Source organism: Excalfactoria chinensis, chromosome 2 (assembly GCF_039878825.1).
Source record: "Excalfactoria chinensis isolate bCotChi1 chromosome 2, bCotChi1.hap2, whole genome shotgun sequence".
NCBI lineage: Eukaryota > Metazoa > Chordata > Aves > Galliformes > Phasianidae > Excalfactoria > Excalfactoria chinensis.
Window position 1 is genome coordinate 54,174,000 of NC_092826.1, and position 26,498 is coordinate 54,200,497.

At 41.2% G+C, this 26,498-nt stretch overlaps 1 protein-coding gene and 1 long non-coding RNA gene across 2 annotated transcripts; both read right to left on the minus strand.

The window, feature by feature from the left end:
* Positions 1-5,692: 5,692 nt before the first annotated feature.
* On the minus strand, positions 5,693-10,266 carry CBLN2 (cerebellin 2 precursor). The gene is made up of 3 exons (XM_072330359.1): positions 9,931-10,266; positions 7,910-8,029; positions 5,693-7,628 (listed from the first exon to the last, which is right to left on the minus strand). The coding sequence occupies exons 1-3, from the start codon at positions 10,249-10,251 to the stop codon at positions 7,431-7,433; spliced, it is 639 nt and encodes a 212-aa protein (XP_072186460.1). The 5' UTR covers positions 10,252-10,266; the 3' UTR covers positions 5,693-7,430.
* Positions 10,267-10,329: 63 nt separating this feature from the next.
* On the minus strand, positions 10,330-11,725 carry LOC140249068 (uncharacterized). The gene is made up of 3 exons (XR_011902937.1): positions 11,509-11,725; positions 11,137-11,194; positions 10,330-10,471 (listed from the first exon to the last, which is right to left on the minus strand). It is a non-coding gene; the product is annotated as an uncharacterized lncRNA (long non-coding RNA).
* Positions 11,726-26,498: the final 14,773 nt, after the last annotated feature.

The window sequence follows — 26,498 nt, forward strand, 5'->3', positions numbered from 1 at the left end:
AAAATTAGAGCTCCATCAAAATATTTACATGAAAATATTTGTCTCATAGCCATGGCCTGCACGTGTATGTCTATATATCCATAAGCTTTTTGCGTAAGAAAAAAGAATAGTTAGCAAACGTTCTACAGTGTAAGCAGAGCTTCTTTCCTTTCCCTTCAAATCCTGAACATATGTTCTCTTTTTCACAAGGTGCTCATGATAAAAGACAACGGGAAATTTAAGAATCTGGTTTTTCATTCTTGTCCAGTGCCCTTAACAGTCATACAAAAAAGTGTACCTTCTAGAAAGGAATTAAAAAAAAAAATAAAAAAATCCTTAGTGCCTACATTCATGGACATTTTATGGGGATTTAGGAGAACAGAAGGGTACTAAGTCATTTAGTTATGCAAATCATACTTTCTGAGAAAACAGACTGAAAGTGATCAAAATATTATCAAAATATTTACTATAAATCACTGATTCATGTCAAGATCACTTTCACTGTTCTGTTTTGGTTTCTTTTGGTTTGATTTATTAATAGATTTCTATTCTTAACTAGGCTGAGTTATCTTAACTGCAATCTGAGTGCTGAGCTGTGGGATCAGAGGACTTGTGAACAGCCCACAAAAGTTGTCATCCTTTTTTATGAGCAATGTATTACATAGTTATGAATGAGTTGAATGAAAAAGTTTTTTTTTTTTTTTTTCTTTTTAATACTCTTAAAAATTGATGTTAAAAGTCTTTCAGATATGAGGTAAAGAGTAAGAGAGAGCAAGAGAAAAGAAATGAAAGTGCCTTAGGCAAGTGTGAACACAACCTCTTAACTTCTGGATAGTTTTAGCACAGTCCACAAAATAGAGGAAAGCAAAATAAACCAAAGAACAGAAAGGAAAGAAAAGAAATGAAATGATGCTTTTCCTGTCTAGGTGAAGTTGATAGGGGGAGTGATGGTTCCTATACAGGGGCACTTGTACCTAGAGAGATTATAAGGTCCAGTTGAAAACACATTCAACATCAGAGAAGTTAGTTTAGAGGAGCCAGCTGCCAGAGTCTAGCTATTTTCATTTAAATTCCATCCAAAAATACTCCCAATCATACTATTACAAAACAAACTGAGAAAATTCTGCTGTTAGTAATGATAAATAATTTAAGAAAACACAAAATATCCTTTCTTATACAATTTTGTATGTATTTTCTCTGGTAAAAAAATAAGCCTTGAGCACTATGATAGGTTACTGCTGCTAATGAACAGATAGTGTTGGAAAACTCCTTTTTCTCTCTCCACTGAAGTCACCACAGGACTCCATGAGATTAATTCTATGTGGCAATATAATGTGTCTTTATACAGAAAATGTTCACACACGTAAAATTATAGCAGCATATAAAATATATTATTACTAAACAGTTAAAAATAAGGGACATTTTCACTCTGAGTACTTATCATGAGTTCCTATCAAGGTAAGGACAGACTGAATCTGTCTGACGTTTTGAAGCAGGTTGCACAAAGCACTACACAGCCCTAGAGGGTCACTTAGACCAGAAGCGTTCAGAACCTGAAGCAATGAATGCCTCAATTACTCTGATTCACTGTACCCTAATGTTATCTGAACTGTAACAGATCTCAGCACTTAAATGTATACTGTTACTTGCTATTATTTGGTGAACTTTCGGAACTAATCAAAGATAAACAGTTTTAGGTTTAGAATGACAGTAAATAAAATAGCAATTAAGATGTTTAGGTAATGATCCAGAGAAAAGAAGGCTAAGCTTTATCAGAACATTTCAAAACTGTCCATAGATTCCTAGCTAAAAATTGGTTTTGTGTATATATGTATATACGTACATTTATATGTATGCATGTATATATACACATACAAAAACATTTTAAAGAAGTTTCAATTAATTGAAATGTCAGGTGTAATGAGAATGTTGCATAATAAATAATTATTAATTTATGAGCTTCTGTATCTGTTGAGTCATTATAACAATACTCTGAACAAGATTCTTGATCTCACAAAATAATTTAAATTCTTTTTTAGATTCCTATGGTAAAAAATAAGAGCTTGCTGCTATAATGGAAATACAGAGGTCACTCCTAAAGTAATGTCTCCTATTTATTTCCATAGAAACTTCAGCACATACAAAGAGTACAATAACACTATTTGATAGAGCAAATTCTCAGCAACAAAACACTCTTTCTCAATGTAGTCACCACCATTACTACAATGCCTGCATGCTGCACAAGTAAAATTCTGCGACAAAAGGAGGTGAGCCACTGCTCTGTCACCACTGCAGAAACACACCACCCGCCATGTCACTGTGCTCACTTCCACTGTATGATCTCCATAAGTTCTGAGCAAGCATTGATGGATGTCAGTGGGTGCCATTTTTTTCTGTATAGAGGGATTCAGTTCCACACCTTTGCTTCATATGCACTTCCATGTCAGATGCCATTGTGTCAGACTGCCCCTCTGCTGCCATCTGTCTCATAGCAACAACATGCAATGAGATGTTGGTGTGAAGATTTAACCTTTTCTACCATACCACCCACATTCACCTCTGATGTCATGGGCCAACTTAATAAACAAGGAGGCATTACTTTCAGAGAAGCAGTCAGTATCAGTGAAAAACATTAATTTCTTGAGTTTTTGAGCATTTGTTAACACCATCTTTATTCCTGTATTTTTTTAAAAAATACAGAATTAATCAAGCTAATTATTATTAACTTCTCATTGTCTTTATAAGCCATAATATATGGTACCTAATTTTCAGAGATGTTGCACATCTTTATTTTGCTGATCTGTTGTTGATGGGATTAACTAAGTACTTCATCATATACTACCTGGGAAGAAATGCAATATTCTAGGAATTATTAGATATAGGAAGTGCTAGTTCATTATTACAAGGAAATCTGAGTATGCCAGGTAAGAGTGGAAAAACTGATGTTTTGAAAATGGTTTTATAGCATAAGTTTGCAATATATTTGTAGGACTTTAGTTACATTGCTGGGATTATGACTGGTATTGAAACACATTTAAACTCATAAATGTTTTTCATGTTAACTATGGGTTTGCACTTATTGCCACTGATTTTTTAAAAGCAAAAATAACTGTAAATAATGAACCAAAGTCAAGGCCCTATAATTCAGGCACAATCCTACTGATGTTTTTAATAATATTCCTAACAGGGAAAATGACTCTACAGAAGTAAACCAGATAGGATTAACCTCTTCATTAAAAAGATAATTTATCTATTTCACTTTGGCACACTAGAATTTGCTGATACTACTAAGCAAATGATCAAAAGCTTTGCCTATCACTTGACAAGCCACCTAATCAATGTCTAACTACAGTCATGATAATTCTCAGGCATAATAATTCTCAGTTTATAACCTGTTAATATGACTGAGTTAAAAGGTGAGCAGTAATCACGTATTTCTGTTTTGATACTCTGACAAATGAAGACAAGCCAAACAAAGGAATCTGAACAATTAAAAAGTTGATTATTTTACAGTGAATCATTATTATTTAATGCCCTGATTAGAAATGGGTATGATTCATCTGACCAAAAGTGGTCTTGAAACAGTCGTACAAGAGAATTTGCAGATCAAATGTTTTCAATACTATAAAAAAAAAAATACAAGTAAAATATTTTTATTATTATTTTTTCTATAGTTATATGTAATGTAATGGACTTTGATCTAACAAGTTGTTACCTGTGAAAATCAAGAAGTATATTGACGACACTGTGCTTGTTAACACATAAGGCTATAATGGATTGAAATAAGCTATTAATTATAGCAGTTATTTTTAAGCAATTCTACCTGTGACCCTGCCTATTCCAGAAATTCACATCAGATTGGAAATATATGAAATATATGAAACCATTTTCATCTGTTTCTTTAAAACTCTATCTGTAAACAAGCATCTTCTACTTAGCTTGTGCAAGATAAAAATTTGGTCCAGAGAAATCAAAATGTTCTACCTAAAAATGTCACAGTCAACAAACAAAATGTAACTGCTAAACATCTCCCTAGTTTCACCCTGTCCGTCTCTCTCCTCCTCCCACTGACATAAGCGGATCCAGCTTGCAAGATGCCGACCAGTAATGAGAAACACTATGTATCCATCACACCCACTGCCTCAGAGTGTATGAAAGGGCACGCTGCTTTTTGCAAGATCGTGTTCAAACTACAGATATAAAATCTGAAGATAGATATACAGGAAAGAAACAAACTGTATGATGAATATCACTCCTCAAATAGGTTTTGGTTTCTACCCTGCCAAGCATCCACTGAAGAAACAATAAAACAAAGCTTCCCAAAGACACACAAGTGAGAGGGATGCAGCTGGTCCCTGGAAGAGAAGATATGAAATGTACAGTGTTCTCATAGGAATAACTTACACAGCAATTTATGAGCAAGTTTGAAAGTTGTTGGAAGGAATATTGTATTATTACTCTCACAGGAACCAAAGCTGTTATTGTGCCACTGGCCTGCTTCACACTGTTATGTTTTACACTTAGTAACTGTCATGGTGTTCCTCAACATGAACTTTGAACCAGCTCCAAATGATACCTAATCAATGTACTTTCATAAATTCCTTTAGATAAGCCTGTTATTTATGTGCCAGAAGGCTGGTCTAAGCAGCTTCACATAATTCTTGTTGCATACTACAGTGTCTTGTATATATTACAAAATATCTACCAAAGACAAACACACTGCACCTATTCAAACTCAAGTACATGATGAATTAAAAGGGGAATGGGAACAAACCTTTCCAAATAAAAAAACAAAACAAACCACCCACTAAAAAGCCATGTTTGTAATTAGTGTACAGTGAGAATTTACTGCCCTGTTTCCATTTAATACGACTGTTTATATAATGGTGCCAACTTCACAGCTTATCATGAAGGACACACAAATAGAAGAAAGAAGGAGAGGGTATATTAGAGACCTTTCTTCCACTCAGAAGTATGGTAAATGTGTGTATATTTAACTTCATAAATTAGGAACAGTCAAAATTACTAGACTTGAATACATGAGGTGATGTTCAAATTCCACAATTTCAATGGCTGAGAGGATTCAAAGAATATACTCAAAAAAACCTTGCAATTGGCTTTGTTTGGCTCAGGAGAGAGCCAGAACTAAAACATTGCCTCATTCAAGGCAGACGAATCAAATTATATGGGGAAACTGAAAGTGGTTATGGTAGGCATAATTTCAAAATAATGCTGTGGGAATGCAATAGAAACTGATAGCTGTGAATTCTGAACCAAAATCAGTGTATATTTCCTTGAGGAAGGTGATCAAATTTCAAACACAAAAACCTGGATTTAAAAATAGATTTACAGAACCTATGAACTGCTTTCATAATTATTTTTGTGTTTCAATAGAAAAAGGTTGTTGCTGACTCAGGTTTTATTTCTTGTATTCAAACATAGCCCTGTAATATTTTGCAGCTATAAACATTACAATCATGCCAATGCACAAGGAGGAACCAGAAAATGCAACTCAGTAAAAAACAAAACCTGAAACTCATTAATTCAACGAATGGCTTAGCAAAATGCCAAAGCAAACACCAATCACAAAAAAAAAAAAAAAAAAAAAAAAAAACAAAAAAAACATACAAAGACGTTAAATATGTTAAATATAAAATTGGCTTAGGTTTTAGCCATTTGAGGTATCATAAGCAACACAGATTTTTTTTTTTTTAAGAATATATGATTTTAATTGACTTTGTCCCTTTAATGATAAATTTACAATGAAAATGACATGCCAACCATAGTTTCAAAATACAACACAGCTACCACCAATTTGCTGCAAATGCCTTTGCATTATATTTGTTTGTGGCAGAGGAGTAAATCTGATTAAAAATAAATTCTTATACATATCCACTCTTGCGGGCTTAATAACAAGATGAAATATTTAAATAAATGAAGGTAAAATCATATCAAAGAATACAAACATCCCTCCTGGATCTCCTCATGCAAATATGTCCTCAGCACACTGTCATAAAGTGAAGACATAAGATTTATTTGATGAGAATGAGGCAAAAGTATGCGTTTGATGCTGGCCTGGTATTTTTTCCCTTGTCAACTTCTCTCACATCCAGTACCGATTGCATTGCACCCCCACAACTCAGAGGCCATTACTGTTGGTCAGAATATACACGGCTGATAAATACATGGCACCTGCACGATTTCTGGTGTGTTTGGTGATCCTCTGAGGCCCCACTCCCAAATGATGTCAAAGATGCTAGGGGTAGATGCTCAGATACTTGCCATGGACAGGCAATTGGATGTCGTTTTATTTAATGTGAAGAGGAAGTGTTTGCTCTGCCATCTCTCCGAGCTCTCACAGTACGTACTCAAGCATTGGTGAAAAAATACATGAAATAAATGTCAGCTAAAAGCACCAAAACCATATTTGGTAATGCAAAGAAAGGACACATTTTAGGGTATGGTCAGTTAAGATATTCAGAGCTTCCATTGTTGCTTCTAGAAATGTCAGGGCCATTCATAAATGTCAGTTCCTTTACTGGTTTCCAGATTATAACTGAAGGATCACGTAGCTCTCTTTTTTCTCCCTCTCTTTAACAGGTCTATAAAGATCAGCTGGAAAGTGTAGACAACAATTGTTCACTGGTTAGCTTTACTTAGAGCTACAGGGTATATATGTGCTTTGTTTTGCCTTATTGATCAATCTAGCTTACATTTTTAGCGCATACAAATAAAGATCAGGAAAAAAAAAAAAAAAAAAGTCCATGAAAAACACGAACAACACAAAACAAATAAGATTCCAATCGTGCAAATTTTGCTTCACTGGATAAAGCACTTCTTGACACAGTAATGTCCAGAATACCCCTCCCCCAGAAAAATACAGGATTGAGACTGAAGCCATTCTTTTTTTTTTTTTTTTCTTTTTTCTTTTTTTTTTTCTTTCTTTTTTTTTTCCTTAAGGCTATACAACACAAATAAATAAAGCATGGGAAGAACACCTCATTGGGCTCAACACTTCATTCTTCTGGCCCTGGAGTGAGCCTTTGACAAAGCGATTGCATGGTCCAAGTAATTTGTCTTATTGGAACAAGAAGAGAAAGAAGAGGAGAAAAAAATGGACAAGAGGAAAAAAAAATAATAATAAAAAAGAAGAAAGTCAATGATCCCAACAATAAAATCCAAAATTGACTTTACAATCACAGGTACAAATTGCTCAGGTCGATAATTTCATTTCTCCTAAAGATCACTGTCGTCTAAAACTAATTAGAGGCGCAGGTTCCCGAGGAATTGTCAATATTCAAAGCAAATGTTGGAGTTTAGAAGGTCATCGTTCTTCTACTGTGACAGTCTGACAGGGTGACTGGAAATATTGTTGTGTGCTGCCAAGTTCAGGGTGTTGTTAACTGAATTCTTGCTCCAGCTCATCAATCTGTCTCCTATTTGGCCTTCTTTTATAGAGGAAAGACTAAGAAGCCAGAAAAGGTTGAATATTTCCACCCTCCCATGAGGTTACCCCTTTCCAGTTTGAGATGCACTTTGTCTTCTCTTTCCATGAGGAGCAAGACTCCGTTGCTGGCTGCTTCTCTGGTGACGTCCTGATCCCCTGCAAAAGCTGAAATCACTGGGTAGCCGTTTTGCATTAAACTTACCTAGAAAGTGCAAAGAGAGAGAATCTGAGTTTTATCAATAGCCTCAGTGACTTCCTTGCCTTGTGCACTTCATTAAACTTTGGCAGAGGTTAGAGATAGAGTTGAGATAAGCGAAAGCAATGCACGATTTTTGTCATGCATGTAGAACCTTTTATCTAAAATAATCAACTGCCTTATTCTTTATCTGCTGGGTTTATAAACTGGGGGTGAGGAGTGTGGGGGGGAGGGAAGTAGAGATGAGTATTTGAAAAAAACAACAAGACAGCTAGATCACAACCCACCTGGATGGTTTGTCTGTTATAGACCTTGACCACGTGGAAACTGAAACTATATATCCCTTTCCTTGGTGCTACAAATATACTGGAAGCAAGATCAAAATGGTTGCCAATATTAACTAATACCTGGAAAGCAAACAAAGGAAAAATAAAGGGAGAGAGACAGAGAAAGAAGAGAGAAAGAAATCAGACCTTGTCTTAGCAAAGTGCCAGTGATAATCCGACATGAGCTCCATGAGCAATATAAAGCCTACTTGGAATGGCATTTGTGGCGCAATTAAAAGTGCACCGCAGGGGAAAGGAGTCAAGTTACAGAGGCATTAAAAAAGCCAGGAGGCTCATAAATGATTTAGTTACACCGTGATGAGCTCCAAAGCCCATCAGATGAAGCGCAAATGTCCACACCGTGCTGCCAGTGAGGCAAAGGTGGCAGGAGGTGGTGGTGGCAGGGAGGTGAGGTGAAATAAATGCAACTGGATCTTAGCAGTTCATGAAGCAAATATAGATTTTTCAGCCTATGCTGATAAAACCAGACCTGCCCTTGTGTTTAAAAGTGTATACAACAGAAATCAGACTGTGATGTTTCTCAGGAAGAGAGGAGGAAACAGGACCTTCAGCACCAGGAACATCTGTCTGAACATCCATTTGCCTCTCATGCCTTTCCATCACCTCTGCAGTCACCCCGGGTTCTGGGGTGAGTTTGCTCCTCTTTTTCAGCAACTATCTGAATTTCCCTTTTTTTTTTCCCCCAATGACTTTTAACAAAAGCAAAACAAAAAATAAAATAAAATAAAATAAAATAAATAAAGGAAAAAGAAAAGAAAAAGAGCTGAGCCCTCAGGCAGAGGTAGGAATAGAAAAAATAAACAGATAAAACAAATAACAACAAAAAACCCACCACGATTTCGTGGTAGAGGCTCCTGTGGGGTGAGCCTGTGGCAGCAGCTCATGGTGCCCTGCTTCTGCCTGGCCCCACCGCTGTCACCTGCACGGCTGCACTCAGCTTTGAGGGAGAAAAACGTAACGAATAATAATAATAATAATTAAATGAATGAATAAATAAATAAAAGCCCCAAGAGGGGCCAAACCCTATTGTTTCCAAGAAGCGGGAAGATGGACATCAATCCATTATTGTGGGAACAGAAGGAGGAACGCTTTCAAACACACAGCTAAGCACTGCGGGGTGAAGTATCTACAGTGTGCTATATATACAGAGAAAGCTCTTTTTTTTCCTTCTCTGTCCACCTGGCTTGAGGAAATTTTGCACACAAGGAATAACGTTGCGAACTCATCAAGGAAAAACAGGTGCACAGGTGAAAGACCGGCGGACAGAAAGGTTAACAAAAATAGGAAAAACAGTGCGTGTGTGCATTTTGGATGACTTTGCTATACTGCTTCAGAAGTCAGAAGAAATAATAATAATTCTTGAAACAAACAAACAAAAAAAAGTTTTTAAAAAAATCAAAACAATTTAAGAACTGAATTTAATGGCAAAATCCAAGCGGAACGGTGGGGCAGGGCAGGGTAGGGCGGCAGCTCGGGATGCCGCATGCAGAATCCGGCGCATGCCGTGCGGGCAGCCCCGCTCCCCGCCCGCAGGGACACGGCTCGGTAGCGCGGGGAACCCCTTCAGCCCGCCCTCCTCCCAGAGGTGCCGTAGCGCTGCCATACGCGCTCGGCACCGGCAGATGCGGCGACTCCCCGCCCGTAAACCTCCGTCCTCCCTCCGCCCTGCAAATGGCCATCTCCCGCGAAGGACGCGCTCCCGTCCCGCCTGCCCGGGGCCGATCTTCGGGGGTGTCCAGGCACCCGGTGGCACATTAGCGTCAGCTACGGGACCGACAGCAACCTAGAAAGCCCCGCAGCTGCCCCAAAGGACGCCCCGAACTCTTTCCGTGGAGTTGAGCCTTGGGGTGGTTATTAGCGGATGGCGGGGAGGGAGCTAGAGGGAAGATGTAAGGCGTAACCGCGGGAGAGGGGATGCCGGCGCGGGGGCAGCACGAAGGACGAAGCAGGCGGCGGCTGACCTGGTCGAAGTAGATGGTCATGGTGCGGTTGCTCATCTCGGAGGGCTCGTGGTTGGTGCTGCGGGTGGCCGAGAAGGCCACCTTGGCGCTGCCCGAGCGCACGGAGATCCCCAGGGAGGAGGTGATGGCGCCGTCGGCCGAAGGGCTGGAGTCGCACACCACCAGGCACTTCCCCTCCAGGACGATGGGCTCCGTGTCGTTCTGCGCCCGCACCGGGCACCCGGCGGGCAGCAGCAGCAGCAACAGCGGCAGCGCCGCCGCCAGGCAGCAGCAGCAGCCGCCCGCCGCCTCGGGCAGCGCCCCCCGCCGCCGCCGCCCCATGCCCCGCGCCGGACCGCCGCCTCTCGGGCTCTCCGCCGCCGGGCGGGCGCGGGGAGGCGGAGGGGGCTGCGCGCCTGCTGCCGCCGCGGCGCCCCGCGGCCAGCGCTCGGCGGGACAGCGGCTGGGCGGCGGCGGGGCCGCGCCTTACTCCCTTCTCCTCTTCCTCCTGCTCCTCCGCGCGGGGCGAAGGAGCTTCCTCAGAGGGCGGGCGAGGCACAGCCTGGTGGGGTAAAGGCGGCGGTGAGGCGGCGGCAGGGAGCCGGGCACCGCGCACCCCCGCACCGCGCAGCCTGGCGGCACCCCCGCCCCACCCTACAGCCGACAGAAACACAACAGGTCCGGGGGAGACCGTGCCGCCGCCGCCTTCTCTCTTCCCTTTCCCAGTCCCCCAGCAGGTCCGCAGCCACTTGGAAGCGGGCGCAGCGCCGCACCCGTCGGGACACACCGGGAGGACCCTCCCAGCCCCGCGCCTCGTCCCCTCGGGCTCCCAGTGCTCCCTCTGTGCCCTCCATCCCCAGGGCTCGCAGTGCCGTCCGGCCTGGGAGCCGCCGCCCTCCTCCTGCCCTCTGGCACTCCCTGTACTTCCCGACCCTTCGTCCCCACCCCGGTCTGTACCCGTTACTACAGACCCCAGCGGCTCCCAAACTCTCGGAAAGGCGGCGGGAGGCTCGGGCACCCCGCTCCCAACCCCAGCTTGCAGAACGCACCGCAAGAGGCGAAACCTCCTCCACCGGTGTCTCCCCGAGAAGTTGCCACTCAGTTTTCTCCGCTCAGCGGAGAAATCACTGAGATCTCAGATCCCCCCCCCCGGGCATCTCTACCGCTCCCCTCACTCCGCATAGCTAATGTTTAAAGTGGCGTCTTGCAAAGGGAACAGCCTTTTACCTGGGAGGTCCATGGCGGGAGAGGAGGGCTGGCTGCAGAGCTCGTCCGGGACCTGGTACTGCTTAGAGAAAATGAGCCGAGATTGCGTTGGCAGAAAGAAAAGGAAACAGGAGTCGCCTCTTTCTCTCCCGCCCATTGCCAATAATCCCCCCCCCCCCCCCACCTCCCGCTCCCCCCCCTCCAGCCGCCACCACCACCCCACCACCCGACGTTCTCCCTCCTCTCACACACACACACGCACGCACCCAGCAGGGATTCAGGCTCCGGCACCCCCCGCAACACCGCGGGGCTCCTCTCGCCGCCGGCTGCAGCCAGAGGTCGGACAGCCCCCTCGGTATCTACACCTGCACCCGTCGGGCTGAACGAACTTACCAGCGGGGCGTTAGTGCCTAAAGGGGGCAGCCGCACAGCATCGCGAGCTGGATGCTTCTTGGAATTCAGGGTTTAATACAGATAACAACAATACAAAACATTAAAATGGATACGCTGTCGGGAGCACCGTACCCCGAAGGCCCGAGATCCCTGCCCGACCCTGCGCGGAACAGAGCCCCGCTCTCAGCTCCCCATTAGGACAGCACCGCTGACCAGGGGCGGCCCCGCTCCCATCCCTGCGCTCGCACCGCCCGCAGAGAGGCGCCATAAGCGGGCATGTGCCGCCACCTGGCGGCGGCGAAGGGAGCAGCGAGGGCCGAGAGCGGATCGCTCCCCGAAGGCGAGAGGGAAAACCCCTAAGGGCCGGGTGCCAGCTAAGGGCTGGAGCGGCCGCTCCTGCCCTCTGTCCTTCCGGCCTTACAGAGAGATGGCGCCTATCCTCGCCAAGGTTTATCAGATAGCACCGGCTGCAAGTGTTTCGTGTGTCTCAGCGTGCTGGGAGGGAGGGGACGGTGAAGCGCTGGTGATGAAGTTTTATGAGAGAAGCACTGCGTTTCCATGCACTCCTCTCATTTACAAATGGTTTTTCTGGATGCATATGGTGTTTTCCTGGAGATCCTGATATGCAGACTTCACCATCTGAAAGTATGTTTAAAGAACCACACATAAATCCAAATGGTGGCTGTAATGTTTCTGAGCCAGAGAAAAATTTGCAGGTGTATCTCTGTAGCAAAATTACGATCTCATCTATGAATGAGTGCTCCTGTTTCAATCTTCTGCTTTAACCACCAGTAAGGAACCCCTACGGGTGTCTGCCTGATGATTTGCACTGAGAAATTAATCATGCCTTGAAATCGCTGCTAAGCAGTGTGCAGGGAATACCTAACCTATAGCTCCTTATTTTAAATGAGAATTTTATAGTAAGCCTGAAATACTTGCATTTGATGGTCTTTTTTTTTTTTTTTTTTTTTTTCCCTTCTTGCTTGTGCTCAGGTATGGAGGGATGAGAGTAGAAAGCTGATAAGCATAGTGCACTAATAAGTATCAGAAAATCAGAGCAGGAACCAGTTTGTGGCTGAAAGGCAGCACCCATGCTGCAAGACACCAAGAAGGACCATGGAAATTCATCCAAATATATCAATTGTCAGTCTCACATAGCTCTGGTACACTGGGGAGTCTTTAGATCAGACTAGTCATTGATTATTACTTTGCTGTATAAACGAGGGATCAAAGCAGAGCCCAAAGATTTGCTCCTTGTTTTATATGACTTACAACATAAGGCCCAGTGGTGAGGGAGGGGTGGCACGTCATCACTTCTCTCTGCTGCTCTTAAGAAAGACAAGCATGAAAACTAAAGGCATCTGGAAAGCCCTTAAATCTACTGTACATCCACAGGAGAACTGATGAAATCTTGCCTTTCTTCTAAGACAAGGGATGAATCCCACACATATGAATCTCCTTTCTCTTTAGGAAGCTAACTTGCAAAAGAATCGTCAGCATGAAGCAGTACAGAGTGAACACAAATGGAAGATAACAGAATATTTACTTGTAAACAAATCTGTAATTATGTGACCTTTAGAATGTCTGTTGTTTGTTTTTTTGTTTGTTTGTTTGTTTTCTTTCTTTTAATAAAAAGCTCCACTTATTATTTCTAATGAAGTACTCTCCTTAAGGGATCAATCCACAGCCTTCATGGAGTGACGTGGCTGCCAGAATTACAGAATTGTTTTCCTTTCTATTGTCAATGGCCAGGCTGGAAATACATTTAGAATTACTAGTTGCAGTTCAGTCAGTTATGGAATGACTTTAGAAGGTATAACTTTTAAAGAAAATAGATAAAGTGTTTATAGTCCTCTTTCTTGAGCTCAGAGTTGCTTACGTTGGGAAATAACTGTATTATGAAGCTCATGCCATTTTTCAAGCTGGCAGTGCAAGCGCTTATACCAGGGTCATGTTATACCTGATGGTGTGGGAATTCTACAAGAAATGGAAATGCTCACCTCACTGGGACCTCCTGTAAGCTAGCACTCACCTTGAACTTGTTTAAGCCAAAAGCTTCAAGGGGAAAAGCTTTTTGTCTCATCTACTAAATCAAGTCATCAACAGAAAGGTATTTTGATCAGTAGCTCCCAACTGCTTCCCATACATTATTTACATTAATGCCTAACAAAATGGGACATTTCTTTCCCAAAGAAAATACATGCTTAACTGTTCCTGAAATTAGTTCACAGATATTTGCATGTTTTATCTATACATAATATATGCGAGCAGATGAGTAGAATACAGAAGAAGAGATGTTCTTTTAATGTGAAATACATTTTTGTCTTCCCATAGCATGAGGATAAGTTTATGACAGGGACACAAAAACAATTTTTATGATGATTCAGGGTACAGAAGACTGAGTCCTCATTTATTAAACAGACTGCCCTTTAGCCTACCAAATGTTGTTTCCATGGATTATGCATCCTTCAAACATTCTACTGCAAGACATTAAAAAATGGATTTGGATTCTTTTCTCTTTGCAAGTGTAGTACTGGTAGAAAAAGCATTAACAACGGTTTGTGGTTAAGTCAATTGATGCGACAAACCCATCGTCCCACTCCCCCCAGTAAGTCAGTTTTCTGTTACATTCAACCATTAATACAACTAAAGTAATATTTTGTACATTCAAATTAATTCATTCTTTATCTGTCTATCAGGGCACCAGGGCAGATTATTTTACAGCTACCAGCTATGGCAAAGATTATGTAACTTTCTGGTGATAACATGCACAAGATTTTCAAGTGTACACAACCCAGAAAAAAAATCATGTAATAAACCAGAGTTCATTCACAGAGTGAAGCTTAGACTTCTTTTCTTCTGAGCCGTAGTCCCTCAAACATCAACCAAGGCTATACTTTCTCCTGCAGAGGAAGACTTACCAGGAGTGTTTCTGAGGTGTCAGTTCTGAATTGCAGAGAGACTCCCCTCATAGGAAGGTCAGGACTACAGAGGGAAGCTTTTGCATCACACATCTTCATATGGAATATTATGTAGACTGTAATTTCAGATATATATGCATAACATTTTACACATTGAGCGAAATACGTGTAATTCTTCAAGAACACTGTATTTTTTTCTAGTAAAAATATCAGAAAAATGCTAGACTGCAATCTGTTTTGAAACACATAACTTTCTTTTCCTCCATAATATAACCATGATTTCCGATGATTTGTTAAATAATTAATGAAAGCATGACATACTAAAAAAAGAATAAAGCATTGGAATAAATTTTAATTGCAGACGTAACTAATCGTAGAGCTCTGACTTGATACTATTAAATATCAGATTGGTTCTCTCTCTGTATTGTAGCATTCACAATTACTTGGATAATACTACTTCTTCAGATGTGCAAACTTATTGAAACATTATCAAAGCTTGTCTTCAGTATTTTTTTTTTTTTTGTGCAGCAACTCTTTTATTAAAGCATAGTTAAACGCAGTCTTGCACACCCTATAGAGATGAAATAGACATGAAATGCCACATAACGCTGTGGTGGTACCAGAGCTCTTAGGTGTGGTTGTGCTATTATATTAAAACGCACTCTTCTAACACAAGTTTGTAATGCTGCTACCTTACGTACTGTACCAGATAACATTCAACAAATAGCCCCTGCAGTGAGGTGGCTAGCACTTAGCAGTATGTCACTGTACTCTCTCATTTCATGGAATTTCAGCTGCAGGAAGAGAGGAGATTAAGAGTTTCTAAGATGAAAGTTATTCTGTAATACTTTCTTTTTTTTTTCAAATGCAGTGTTCTGACTCCAGCCTCCTTGACAAACAAATTTTCAGGCCAGTCAGGTTTGTTTGAGGGAGTTTAGAAATTCAGACGTCGTATCATTAGAAAAATTGCTGCAGAGAGCTTGTTTTTTTCTTTCTTTTTTTTTTTTTTTTTTTTTTTTTTCCTAAGCATAGACAAATCAGAAATATTCAGACAGTGTGAATGCAACCTCCTATATAGGTTGTGCATTCAGTAATAAAGGTTTGATGTGTCCTCTGAACAGTGCTTAACAATGATGCTGAACAGGTTTCTGCTATTGTCTGAGTTCCTTCTTTCCAAAATAACATTTTTTACCTTGATAAGACAGCAACACAACCCATCTTCCAAGGGCGGAACTGAAGACAACTCAGCATGCCTTTCAAGCATGGAGCTTTTTCTCTCTTTCTGGTAAAAAAAAAAAAAAAAAAAAAAAAAAAAAAAAAAAAAAAAAAAAAAAAAAAAAAAAAACAATCAACAAAGAAAGACTGCTTATCTTGTTTATCACAGTTGGCTAATATAAATACTTATTGCTGTTGTGTGTAACACTCAGCACTGCCATTGTGCCTGTATTAGGTAATTATAGATACTATAGGCAAGTTCCATGTGAGAATAATGAAAATGTATAGATTCTTGTTGGTGGTGGTTTGGTTTTTGTTTTTGTTTTTTTTCTTTGTTTCACTTACAGATGAGGAGTGGCTTCTATACAGTGTCACACTGAGGCTAATCTTAAAGCTGAGATATGAGTGGTTCATTTTTGGAAGATAGGATCTTAAAAGTGGACTTTGAAATATAGCAAAAAGATGCCACAGACTTCAACTGGCTTCTCTAGTTCATTCAGCACAATTCCAAAGTGGACCTTCCAGTTCTTTTTGCAAAAGGGTATAGCAAATTGCCTTTTTTTACCACTGCATGATAAACTGACTAAGACGTTTCTGAGAACAATCCACAGAAGGAAGAATATATGGCACAGACAGAAGACTGCATTATTAATTCTTTCATTTAGTTCAGAGCTTAGCCTCTCAGAATACAAAATCAGGTTTGAAAAGCAGTGCTGTAGAAGAAATGGAAGGAAATATATTACTCTTGTTTATACATTTGTTTACCTCCTTTTTTTATTTTTATTTTTATTTTTTATTTTGCTTGCAAGAGGCACAGCTTTTTTGAGAAAACTGCTGCTCTGTAAGCAGGCCTCCATTTGCTGTCTGAAGTTGCACTTATAAAAGAAGAATACAGAAAATACTTCTTGTTTTGGAAACCATATCCATCATACAGATCTGTAACCATTCTGCTACGGAGCAAAACCAGTTAGATTCAGCCTATGTAAAATTTATTAAATAACACTATAACTCAGCCACAAGACTACATACTACTTTATAAAATTAAAGCGGGTGTATTGGTCACCATTGCATGCTTATTCCACCTCAGGACTGTGGCTGCTAAGAGTACACAGATGACATTTGAGAAACCCAAAAGATTTGAATCTTAATTTCCCTGACTGCGTAATGAAGACATCTGTCTATCAGCAGTTCCATCATAAGCATTGTTTCCAGACTGTTATTTCACGCTTTTTCACTTTACTTCACCTGGATTTACTCTTTTCATAAATAAATAAACTAATATATTCAAATCTAGGCATGTGGATGACTGTGTTATGGGACTGTTGCATTTAGCAGGTTATTATAACAGGTGCATAAACAGAGACATCCCAGAATAACAAAGCCTCATTTTTTAAGTGAGTACTGCTGTTCATTTTTAATGAACTACCCTGGCTGTAGAACTGCATTTATTTTAAATGCAGAAGGATGAGGATCCTAGTCCAAATGCTTTTTATTTGATTCCAACTTAGTAAAATGATATTTCATCTAAGACGAGCTTAAGAAAAATCAAAGTAACTGATGGCTGTTGAAATGTAATTATATTTAGAATAACATAGAGTAGCTTAATTGGAAGAGATCCTACAAAGTTCCTCAAGTTCAACTGCCTGGACATTGCAGGGTTAAACAAAAGTTAAAACATTTTAATTATCCAAATACATCTTGAGCACTGACAGGCATGGACATCAACCACCTCTCTAGGAAGCCTGTTCTAGTGCTTAACCATCCTCACTTTAAAGAATTCCTTCCTAATGTCCACATAGCAGTTTTGTGTCATTCACATCCTGCTATCAGGCATCAAGAGCAGAGCCCAGCATCTTCCTCTGTTTCCCATCCCAGAGAGCTGTGGAAAGCAGCAGAGTTGCCTCTTGACCTCCCTACAGGCAGGAGAACCCAACTGTTCTCAGCTTCCTCCTCACAAGGAGATGCCAACCAGTCCTCTTACCAACTCTGTTGCCTTTCTCTGGATGCTTTCAAGGACTTTAACATCTTTTTTAGATTTTGGAGTCTGGAACTGAATGCAAGAATCAAAGTGAGGCTACACCAATGATAAGTATAGTGGGAGGACCACCTCTTCTGACTGGTGTCTGTGCTGTGTTTAACGCGTTCCATAATATATTTTGCTCTCAGCTGCCAGGACAAGAGGGACATTCAGCTTACATGGGTATTATGATGTATTGTGATGTATTGCAAGTGTATTTCTGTGGCAAGATTTTGGTAGTGGGGTACAAGGGTGAAATCTACGAGGAGAGATCAGGGGTTGCCCCCACATTGGACAGACATGATTCAAGTCAGCATTAAAATGGACCCACCAAAAGTAAACCTATCAGCCAAGCTGGTAGCACCTCTAGGATAATATATGTAGAACAGGGCAAAAACACCTGCAGCTACAAGAAAGGAGAATGAGAAAAATTTAAGGGAAACATCTCTGCAGACCCAAAGGTCAGAAAAGGAAAATGTACTTCATGTGCCAGAGCAGAGACCACATTGAAGGAATCTGTTTTTGACACTGCACAGTTGACAGGTAAGCAGAGGTTAAAACAGATGTTTTGTACAGAAGATTATTGTGATAGAAAGATAAAGGGAAAATGTTCACTGATGTTGAAGGTTTGCAGTAAACTCCAGAAAGGAGCAAACTCCAGAGAAAAAGATCCTGTCTTAGTGGTAGTCAGCCCTTAAGTGAGATCTGGGAGAGGTGGAGCCAAGCTCCACCCCTTTTGGCAGCACAGCTGAATTACCTTTACCTGTGCTCCCACAGCTGACTCATTGCTTGCCTCGGGTGGTCAATCAGAGATTCAGGCTGTGATCAACAGTTTCCCATACAGACACCTGGTAAAACTGCAGCCCATAGAGGACCCTGCACTCCATGAAGTAGGTGTGCCCTAACCAATCTGCAGCTCATGGAACTCATGCAGGAGCAGGCTCAAGAGGAACTGCAGCCCATATAGAATCACAACCAGAGCAGTGTGCTCCTGTTGTACTGTATCTTGTGTATCTAGTTCAGGCTTTACTTCTGACTGTCTTACTCTGTTATCAAGTGACAATAAATTAAACTAATTTTCCCCATATTGATCTCGTTTAGCCTGTGATGGTAACTAGTAAGCAACATCCTTGTTTTACCCTTGACTCATACATGTTTTCCATCTTCTTTTCTCCTTACCTCTTGCTAAGGATGGATAGTGAGAGAGCAGTTCAGTGAGCACCTGTAAGGCAAATGCAGTCCACTCATCGCAGTCATCTAGGATGCAGGAAAACTTATGTCCGTTCAAAGAGTTAACATCCTTAATATGAATTAAATGCCTCTAACTTCAGTTCTGTATTGCTGTAGGATCCAGCTCCCCTCCTTGCAACAAAACTTCATATTCCTTTAGTTCTGGCAGGTCTGTGAAGAATTCTGTTCTTGCCTCATTAGAAATTATTCGGAATAGCAATCTTTGTCTCCTTTGAAAGCATCAGAAAATGTATAGCCAGTCCAGATCCAGCCATTGTGCACCAGTTCAGCATTACATTGTTCTCTTCCAGAATCTGAGGCTTTTATCAAAAAAGATTTTATCTGTTACAGCTGTAGAGATAGCCTCACAAACCTTGCAATGGCAACCTCTGCTACTTTAAACACTGTATTTTGAGGTATGACCTATCCCATTTATCTTAGTGGGTGCTAAATCATATGTCCCTGAAAACACTCGTTAACTGTCACTTCTTTCAGTCCTCATCAAAGCAGGTAGGAAAGAAGATAGAACATTCACGTCAGTTTAACACTGATAGGTAGCTAAGCTCCACCACTCCATTCTCTCACTCTCCATTCTCAACAGGACATGGGGGGCGAGGGGGGAGGAAAACAATGAGAAAAGTTCATGGGTTGCAATAAGGACAGGGAGATCACTCACCAATTACCATCACAGGCAAAAGAGAAAGCATAAGGAAGATTAATGTAGTTTACTGCTTATGACTAACAAACTAGAGCAGTGAGAGCTGAAAGCAAGCTAAAAACACCTTCCCTACTGATTCAGCCTCTTTTACCTGCTCCCCAAAAGCAGAGCAGGGGAATGCGAATGGAGGCTGTTCTCAATTCCTAATGCTTGGTCTCTGTTACTCCTTCAAAGTCAATTCTTGGGACCCCTGCTCCACGTGTATTCCTCCCACAGCATGCCATCCCTCCCAAACTGATACCGCGTGGGCTTGTCACAGGCTGCAGCTCTCCCAGGACTACTCCAACACAAGTCTACTACAAGGCCCACCCTTCAGGCACTGCTCCACACAGATACCCATGGGCAGCAGCTCCACCCCAGGTCATTCCTGTGGAGGTACCCATGGGCTGTGCCTCCTTTAGGCCTCATCTGCTACTGCCCTGCGGGCTCCTCTGTGGCTGCACAGGGAGACCTGCTCTGTGTGATACTCGTGGGCTGCAGGGGGATTGTCTGCTCCTCTGTGGGCCTCTCCTAGTCTGCAGGAAGCTGCTGCTGTGTGCCTAGTGTTCCTCCTGTCCTCCTTTTGCATTGACCTTGGTGCCTGCATTACTGCTCTCTCACACCTCTGGTTCTTCTCTCCCAGCTGCTGTTGCACAGCACTTTTCACTTTCCTTTCTTCTGCTCTCCCACAGCACACCCAGTATTACCCATGGCATAGTTCTGGCAGAGGTGCATCCCTGTGGGAACAGCTGGGGCAGGCTTTGATCTGACATGGGGCCACAGCTGGGTTCTGCTCACGGGGACCACCCCTGCAGCCTCCCACTACCAAAACCTTGCCACCTAAGCCCAATACAATATTAACTGTTGAACATTTCCTCGACCTACTGTGAATGAAAACTCATTTGGTCTAGATAAGAACATCTGAAAACACCAGTATTTGTTTCTTCTTGCAAGCAGGCACTCATCCCACATCCAGTAAAAGTCTGTGGTCCTCAAAGGAATATAGAGGAGAAGTCACTGTGGAGAAATCAGCCAAGCCCATGAGCCTGAGTAGATGTCACTGAAATATTTATATGCTTTACTTTTACCAGCTTCACTGGAAGAAAAAATGAAACTGAATTTTCTGTCCCGATTTCAACCCTTGTCATATACTACTGTTTATTTTTCTTGTGAAGAAGAAAAGAGTGATAACTTGCTGATCTCTTTTGAAGGATCTTTATGTGTGTTTACATCATTGATCTGTGAAAGCACATACACCTCTTGATCACATACATCAATTCAGGCAGAACTCTGAGAAGTAGATCCAGGAAATGTTTCACTGTAAAGGGTCTCACATGGCTCAGTCTATTCCTTTCCCAAGTACTGAGCATCAAATGTATTCTACTGTATGTCACCACATAAGAGAAATTACAACATCTCAAGGCACAGGCCATAAGAGGAGATGCAGAAGTCATTCCAATCATCTCATACTTTTCTTTCAAAGTACTTTCTTTCAAGTTCTTTCTTTCTTTCTTTCTTTCAAAGTACTTTTTTCAAGTTCTTTCTTTCGTTTCATGGACGAACTAAAGGTCAGCCATGGGATCGGGCCTAGTCAGCATGGGTTTATGAATGGTAGATCCTGCCTGACTAACCTGATTTCATTCTATGACAAGGTGACCCGCTTAGTAGATGAGGGAAAGGCTGTTGACGTGGTCTACCTGGACTTCAGTAAGGCCTTTGACACTGTCCCCCATAACATTCTGGTAGAGAAGCTGGCTGCCCGTGGTTTGGATGGGTGCACGCTCCGCTGGGTGAAGAACTGGCTGGATGGCCGGGCCCAGAGAGTTGTGGTCAATGGAGTGGAATCCAGTTGGCGGCCGGTCACAAGTGGCGTCCCCCAGGGCTCGGTGCTTGGGCCGCTTCTGTTTAACATCTTCATTGATGATTTGGATGAGGGGATTGAGTGCACCCTCAGTAAGTTCGCAGACGACACTAAGCTGGGAGGGAGTGTTGATCTGCCTGAGGGGAGAAGGGCACTACAGAGAGACCTGGATAGACTTGATCGATGGGCCAAGGTTAATGGAATGAGTTTCAACAGGGCCAAGTGTCGGGTCCTGCATTTTGGTCATAACAACCCCAGGCAACCCTACAGGCTTGGGGAGGTGTGGCTGGAAAGCTCCCAGACAGAAAGGGACCTTGGTGTGCTGATGGACAGTCGGCTGAATATGAGCCAGCAGTGTGCCCAGGTGGCCAAGAAGGCCAATGGCATCCTGGCTTGTATCAGGAATGGTGTGGTGAGCAGGACTAAGGAAGTCATCCTGCCCCTGTACTCAGCATTGGTGAGGCCTCACCTCGAGTACTGTGTCCAGTTTTGGGCACCTCAGCACAAGAAGGACATGGAGGTACTGGAGCAGGTCCAGAGAAGGGCAACGAGGCTCGTTAAGGGCTTGGAGAATCAGCCCTATGAGGAGAGACTAAGGAAGCTGGGGCTGTTTAGTATGAGGAAGAGGAGGCTGAGGGGAGACCTTATTGCTGTCTTCCAGTACCTGAAAGGTTCTTACAGTGAGAGTGGGGCAGGTCTCTTCTCACTACTGACTTGTGACAGGACGAGGGGAAATGGCCTCAAGTTGCGCCAGGGCAAGTTTAGGTTGGATATTAGAAAGAACTTCTTTACAGAAAGGGTGGTTAGGTACTGGAATGGGCTCCCCAGGGAGGTGGTTGAATCGCCATCCCTGGATGTGTTTAAGAGCCGCTTGGATGTGGTACTCAGGGATATGATTTAGCAGAGGTTTGTTGTTGTGGTATTGTTTTGTGGTTGTTTTTTAAGAGATAGGCTACTGGTTAGGCTGCGGTTGGACTTGATGATCTTCAAGGTCTTTTCCAACCTGAGTAATTCTATGATTCTATGATTCTATGATTCAAGGGAACTGTTGAAACACTCAGAGGAAGAAAACAACTGTAAAATTTCAGACATTTACATTTGGGACTACAAGGCAGACTTAGCATTTTCAATTCTTAATATTGAGGCTTTGGCAGGGGATTTTGCATCTGAAATGCAATGAATGCACTGGACTGGACAACACTAAATTCAGCAACATTAAAATTAAGGAAAAACAACAGAGGTCTGAAATAATTTCGCTACATACAAGAAAAAAGAGTGTTTTTAATGTAAAATAAATGGTATATTACAAATCATTCCCTTAAACAATTCCGTTATATACATAGGTTGCTCAAAATTAATGCCTCCTGTTTATTTCCTTGGAAAATACAACAGTCACAACAAGCACAATAACACTATTGGATAGAGCAAATTCTCAGCTTATAAAATCTTGTATTTCAATGCAAACATCACCATTAGCTATGTCCTTTTGTCAGCAATGAACAAGAACGTATATACTATAGTCATAAAAATCTGCATGAGCAGAGAAGATCCAGTTTCACAGATGCTGTGATGGTGTAATTGATAGGAAAATGTTGCCCGCTCTGTCCAACTATCACTGTGTTCACATCCAGCAAAGCTTGGTTTCCATAAATGCTCAGCAAGCATCAATGAATATCAATAAGTAATTTTTTTCTCTCCATGGAGGAATTTAATGACTCACCTTTGCTCCATACTCACATCCATGTCCGATGTCATTTTGTCACCCCTCTGCTGCCATCTGTCACACAACAACAAAATGTGATAAAATACTGATGGGAAGGTTCAACTTCTACTGCCACACCAACATCTGTCTCTGACATCACATGCCAGCATAATAAAACAGAAGGCACTGCTTTTAGAGCAGCCTCATATATATGTGTATGTGTGTGCATGTATATGTATATAACAAACATTACATAACACGTAAGCATTACATTCACATATGTATCAGATACATGAAAGGGAAATTAATATATATATATATAACCTGAACTGAAGGTCTCAGTCGTATACAGATTAGCTTATATTTTACCTGACACACCAATGTCTCACTGAGCTTTCCTGTTCATGTACACAAACCTTTGACAACCTGGAGCCATAGCACAGGGTGGGGGGGAAGTACTGAAAGAATTTGGGATCATTTATTTTCACAACTTTGTGCTTGCAATGTTCTTGAGTCAGTATAATTTTTACTTTATTATGCTATGTCAGTGTGATAACAAAAAGGATTTCAGTGCAGCTCTGTGGAGTGTGCTTTGCCACTGACATCTTTTTCAGATGCAATCTTCATTCTGTAACAAAAGAGCTGATTCTAGAGACAAGGTTTGCAAGTACTGCAAAGCAGCTGGCATGTCTGTTTCAAGACCAAGCAGCATTCCTTAGGTTCTTTTACTTAAACATAGCATGTGATAATGGCAGGTGTATTTTTAAGGTAGTTGCATCCTTTTATCAGGGTAGAACTTTCCACCAAAGGTTAAAAAAAAAAAAAAAAAAAAAAGAAAAAAGACTTTTTCTGTCTTCATGTTGGAAAGAGGAAGCATGATTGAGAACACAGCCATGCCACCAGACTTGAGATTATCAGTCTTCATAGAGAAGAGAGTGTCCTTGTGGCAGGGGAGCTGGAACAGGCCTTCACTCTCTCAATATCATCGTGTTCAGCTTTCTCACATCTACTGCTAAAGATACATTATCTCCAGAAACATTCCACTGTGGTGATTGTGAGTGGGGTTATTCAATTAATCAATCAATTAATTAATCAAAGTGTCAAAGGTAGTAACTCTCCATGCCCTATGTATGCACACAATAGGCATAATTTTTTTCTTCTTAGTAGCTTTTCTTTTTTTCAGTTTCTTAATAACTGGATGACTTTTTATAATCTACAATAAATTGGATTTAATGAATGTGGAGTTTAAGGCTACCTCAACACTGTGCATTCAGATCAGACTGTGCTTGCAGCTGCTGCACAATGGGAATCTACGCTGTTCAGTTGCTATTCTTAAAGAATTTGTCTGCTCTCTATTATGTAGTCCTATAAACACACCAGTCAGAGCAAAGCCAGTTGTCTATGCCAGGCATAGGCATGGAGGACCATGCTGCCAAACTGGTGAGTCACAGATGGGAGGCAGGGGTTTCAACTTTTGAAATCAATCTCAAGTAAACAAGAACTCAAGAAATAATGCAGTTCTAAACCAAAGCCAAAATAAACCATAAATGATTGTTATGATCCAAAACTGTACAAAAGTGGACTATAAAGTTAGAGTAACTGAAAGTAATGTATCTCTGTTAGTCTTTCCAAAGGAATAGTTCTTGATTTGTTAAAAACAATGAACCTGCACCATCACAGTCTAGTTGATGGCTGGCTGCTTATACAGTATGATTGTTTCTTTCTTCTTCTAAAGGGATTATAATATAACTTACTTAAACATAAACAAATACAAATAACTACAAATAACATGCAAGCATTACTTTCCAGGAACTATTTGGCAGAAGAATGATTTTTTATTATTATTATTTTCCAAATTTAGGGTAGAAATTCTATGAAAATGCACCCAAACCAATACCATTTTTCCAGTCTGGAGAAGCTTTGTCTGTTTTGCTGCATTATGCACTCTTTACACCGGAAGCATAATCGCTACCAGGCATATCCCCTCTCTAACTGTTGCGTTCTGACAGTGTGTATCATCCCTTCATAGACCTTTCCCAGCTATAATCAGGTGAGTTAACTCAGAAAGACTCAACTGTTTTTTAATTGTACCCCATGGACTCTCATGGGGGAAAACAAAACAAAACAAAACAAAACAAAAATCCACAGTAAGTTATGTTATTATGTTGTCATTTTATGCAACTAAGTGGAAAAAGATACAATTGAATTCTAATTCACTGAATTCATTTCATTCTTAATTTATCCCAAATCTTCAGTTTGTTTTAAAGCCTAAACCTTTTGACTGATGATGACACCTACACCCTTTAATCAATATTTTTTCTCAGCAATCAATGTAAAATATAAACTGGATAACTGCAGAACCTATATGCAGAAAGTAAAAGGGCATCACTGTATGAAGAAAAAAATGCCTTGGAGTTAAGGCTCTTTTGGTTACACTTTACCTTGATCCATCCATCCATCCATCCATCCATCCATCCATCCATCCATCCATCCATCCATCCATCCATCCATCCATCCATCCTTTAGCTGGCCCATCTATAACCTTCAGCCACAAAGAAATACTTTAAATCTTCATGCACTGCAGCTGATCTCCTATAGGATCTTCCTTCCTATGCATGCACACATAGACACCTACACAGCTTTTGATTAAAAGTAACACCTCTCAATCTCTTCTCACTGTATCCTCCTATTAATATGGTCAGATATGGTCAGACTACTGGTAAAAATTTGTTTCACTTGAGCCTTGTCATTTGAGGAAACAGAAATATTCTGAGCAACATTTGAATATTGATCTTGTAGTCTGTGGAGAATGGTTGGTGGTGCATTAAGTTTCAACATTTGTACATTTTTAGTAATAAAAAGGCTATCTAGTACAACAGGAAATAAAGAACACTTAAAGAATCACTGGAAGAATCACTTTTTTTTTTTTTTTTTTTTTTTTTTTTTGCTCCTGAATTTTTACGTTTTTACTTTTTCTCATCTCATTTGTAACATGCTATATATCTAAGCAAAGTGAATAGTTGATACTTATGCCATCTTAAGCAGACTGTGGCAGAGGATAAAACTCATCTTCATGGCTCTCTGATTCTGGTTACAGCTAATGGTCCACACTGCTAATAGATTAGACTCTCTTTTGGGAACTCTATGCTCCCATGCAGAAAAAATATCATTAGGCAGATAATTAAGAACTAAAATGTCAATTTACAATAGGGGATTATTACAATGCATTTACTACTCAAATGCATTTCTACAAGCAGAAGCATTTCTGCAGATCAAATGAGTTAAAGATAAAAGAAAACTATTCCTTAAAATTAGCTAATTTGGATGAACTGCAGTTTTTATTCCAC

Coding starts and splice junctions, on each gene's coding strand:
- CBLN2 (XM_072330359.1), bottom strand. CDS start 10,251: ATGGGGCGGCGGCGGCGGGGGGCGCTGCCCGAGGCGGCGGGCGGCTGC. Junction 8,030..9,930: donor TGACCATCTACTTCGACCAG/GTCAGCCGCCGC, acceptor TTTGCTTTCCAG/GTATTAGTTAATATTGGCAA. Junction 7,629..7,909: donor ATAACAGACAAACCATCCAG/GTGGGTTGTGAT, acceptor TGCACTTTCTAG/GTAAGTTTAATGCAAAACGG.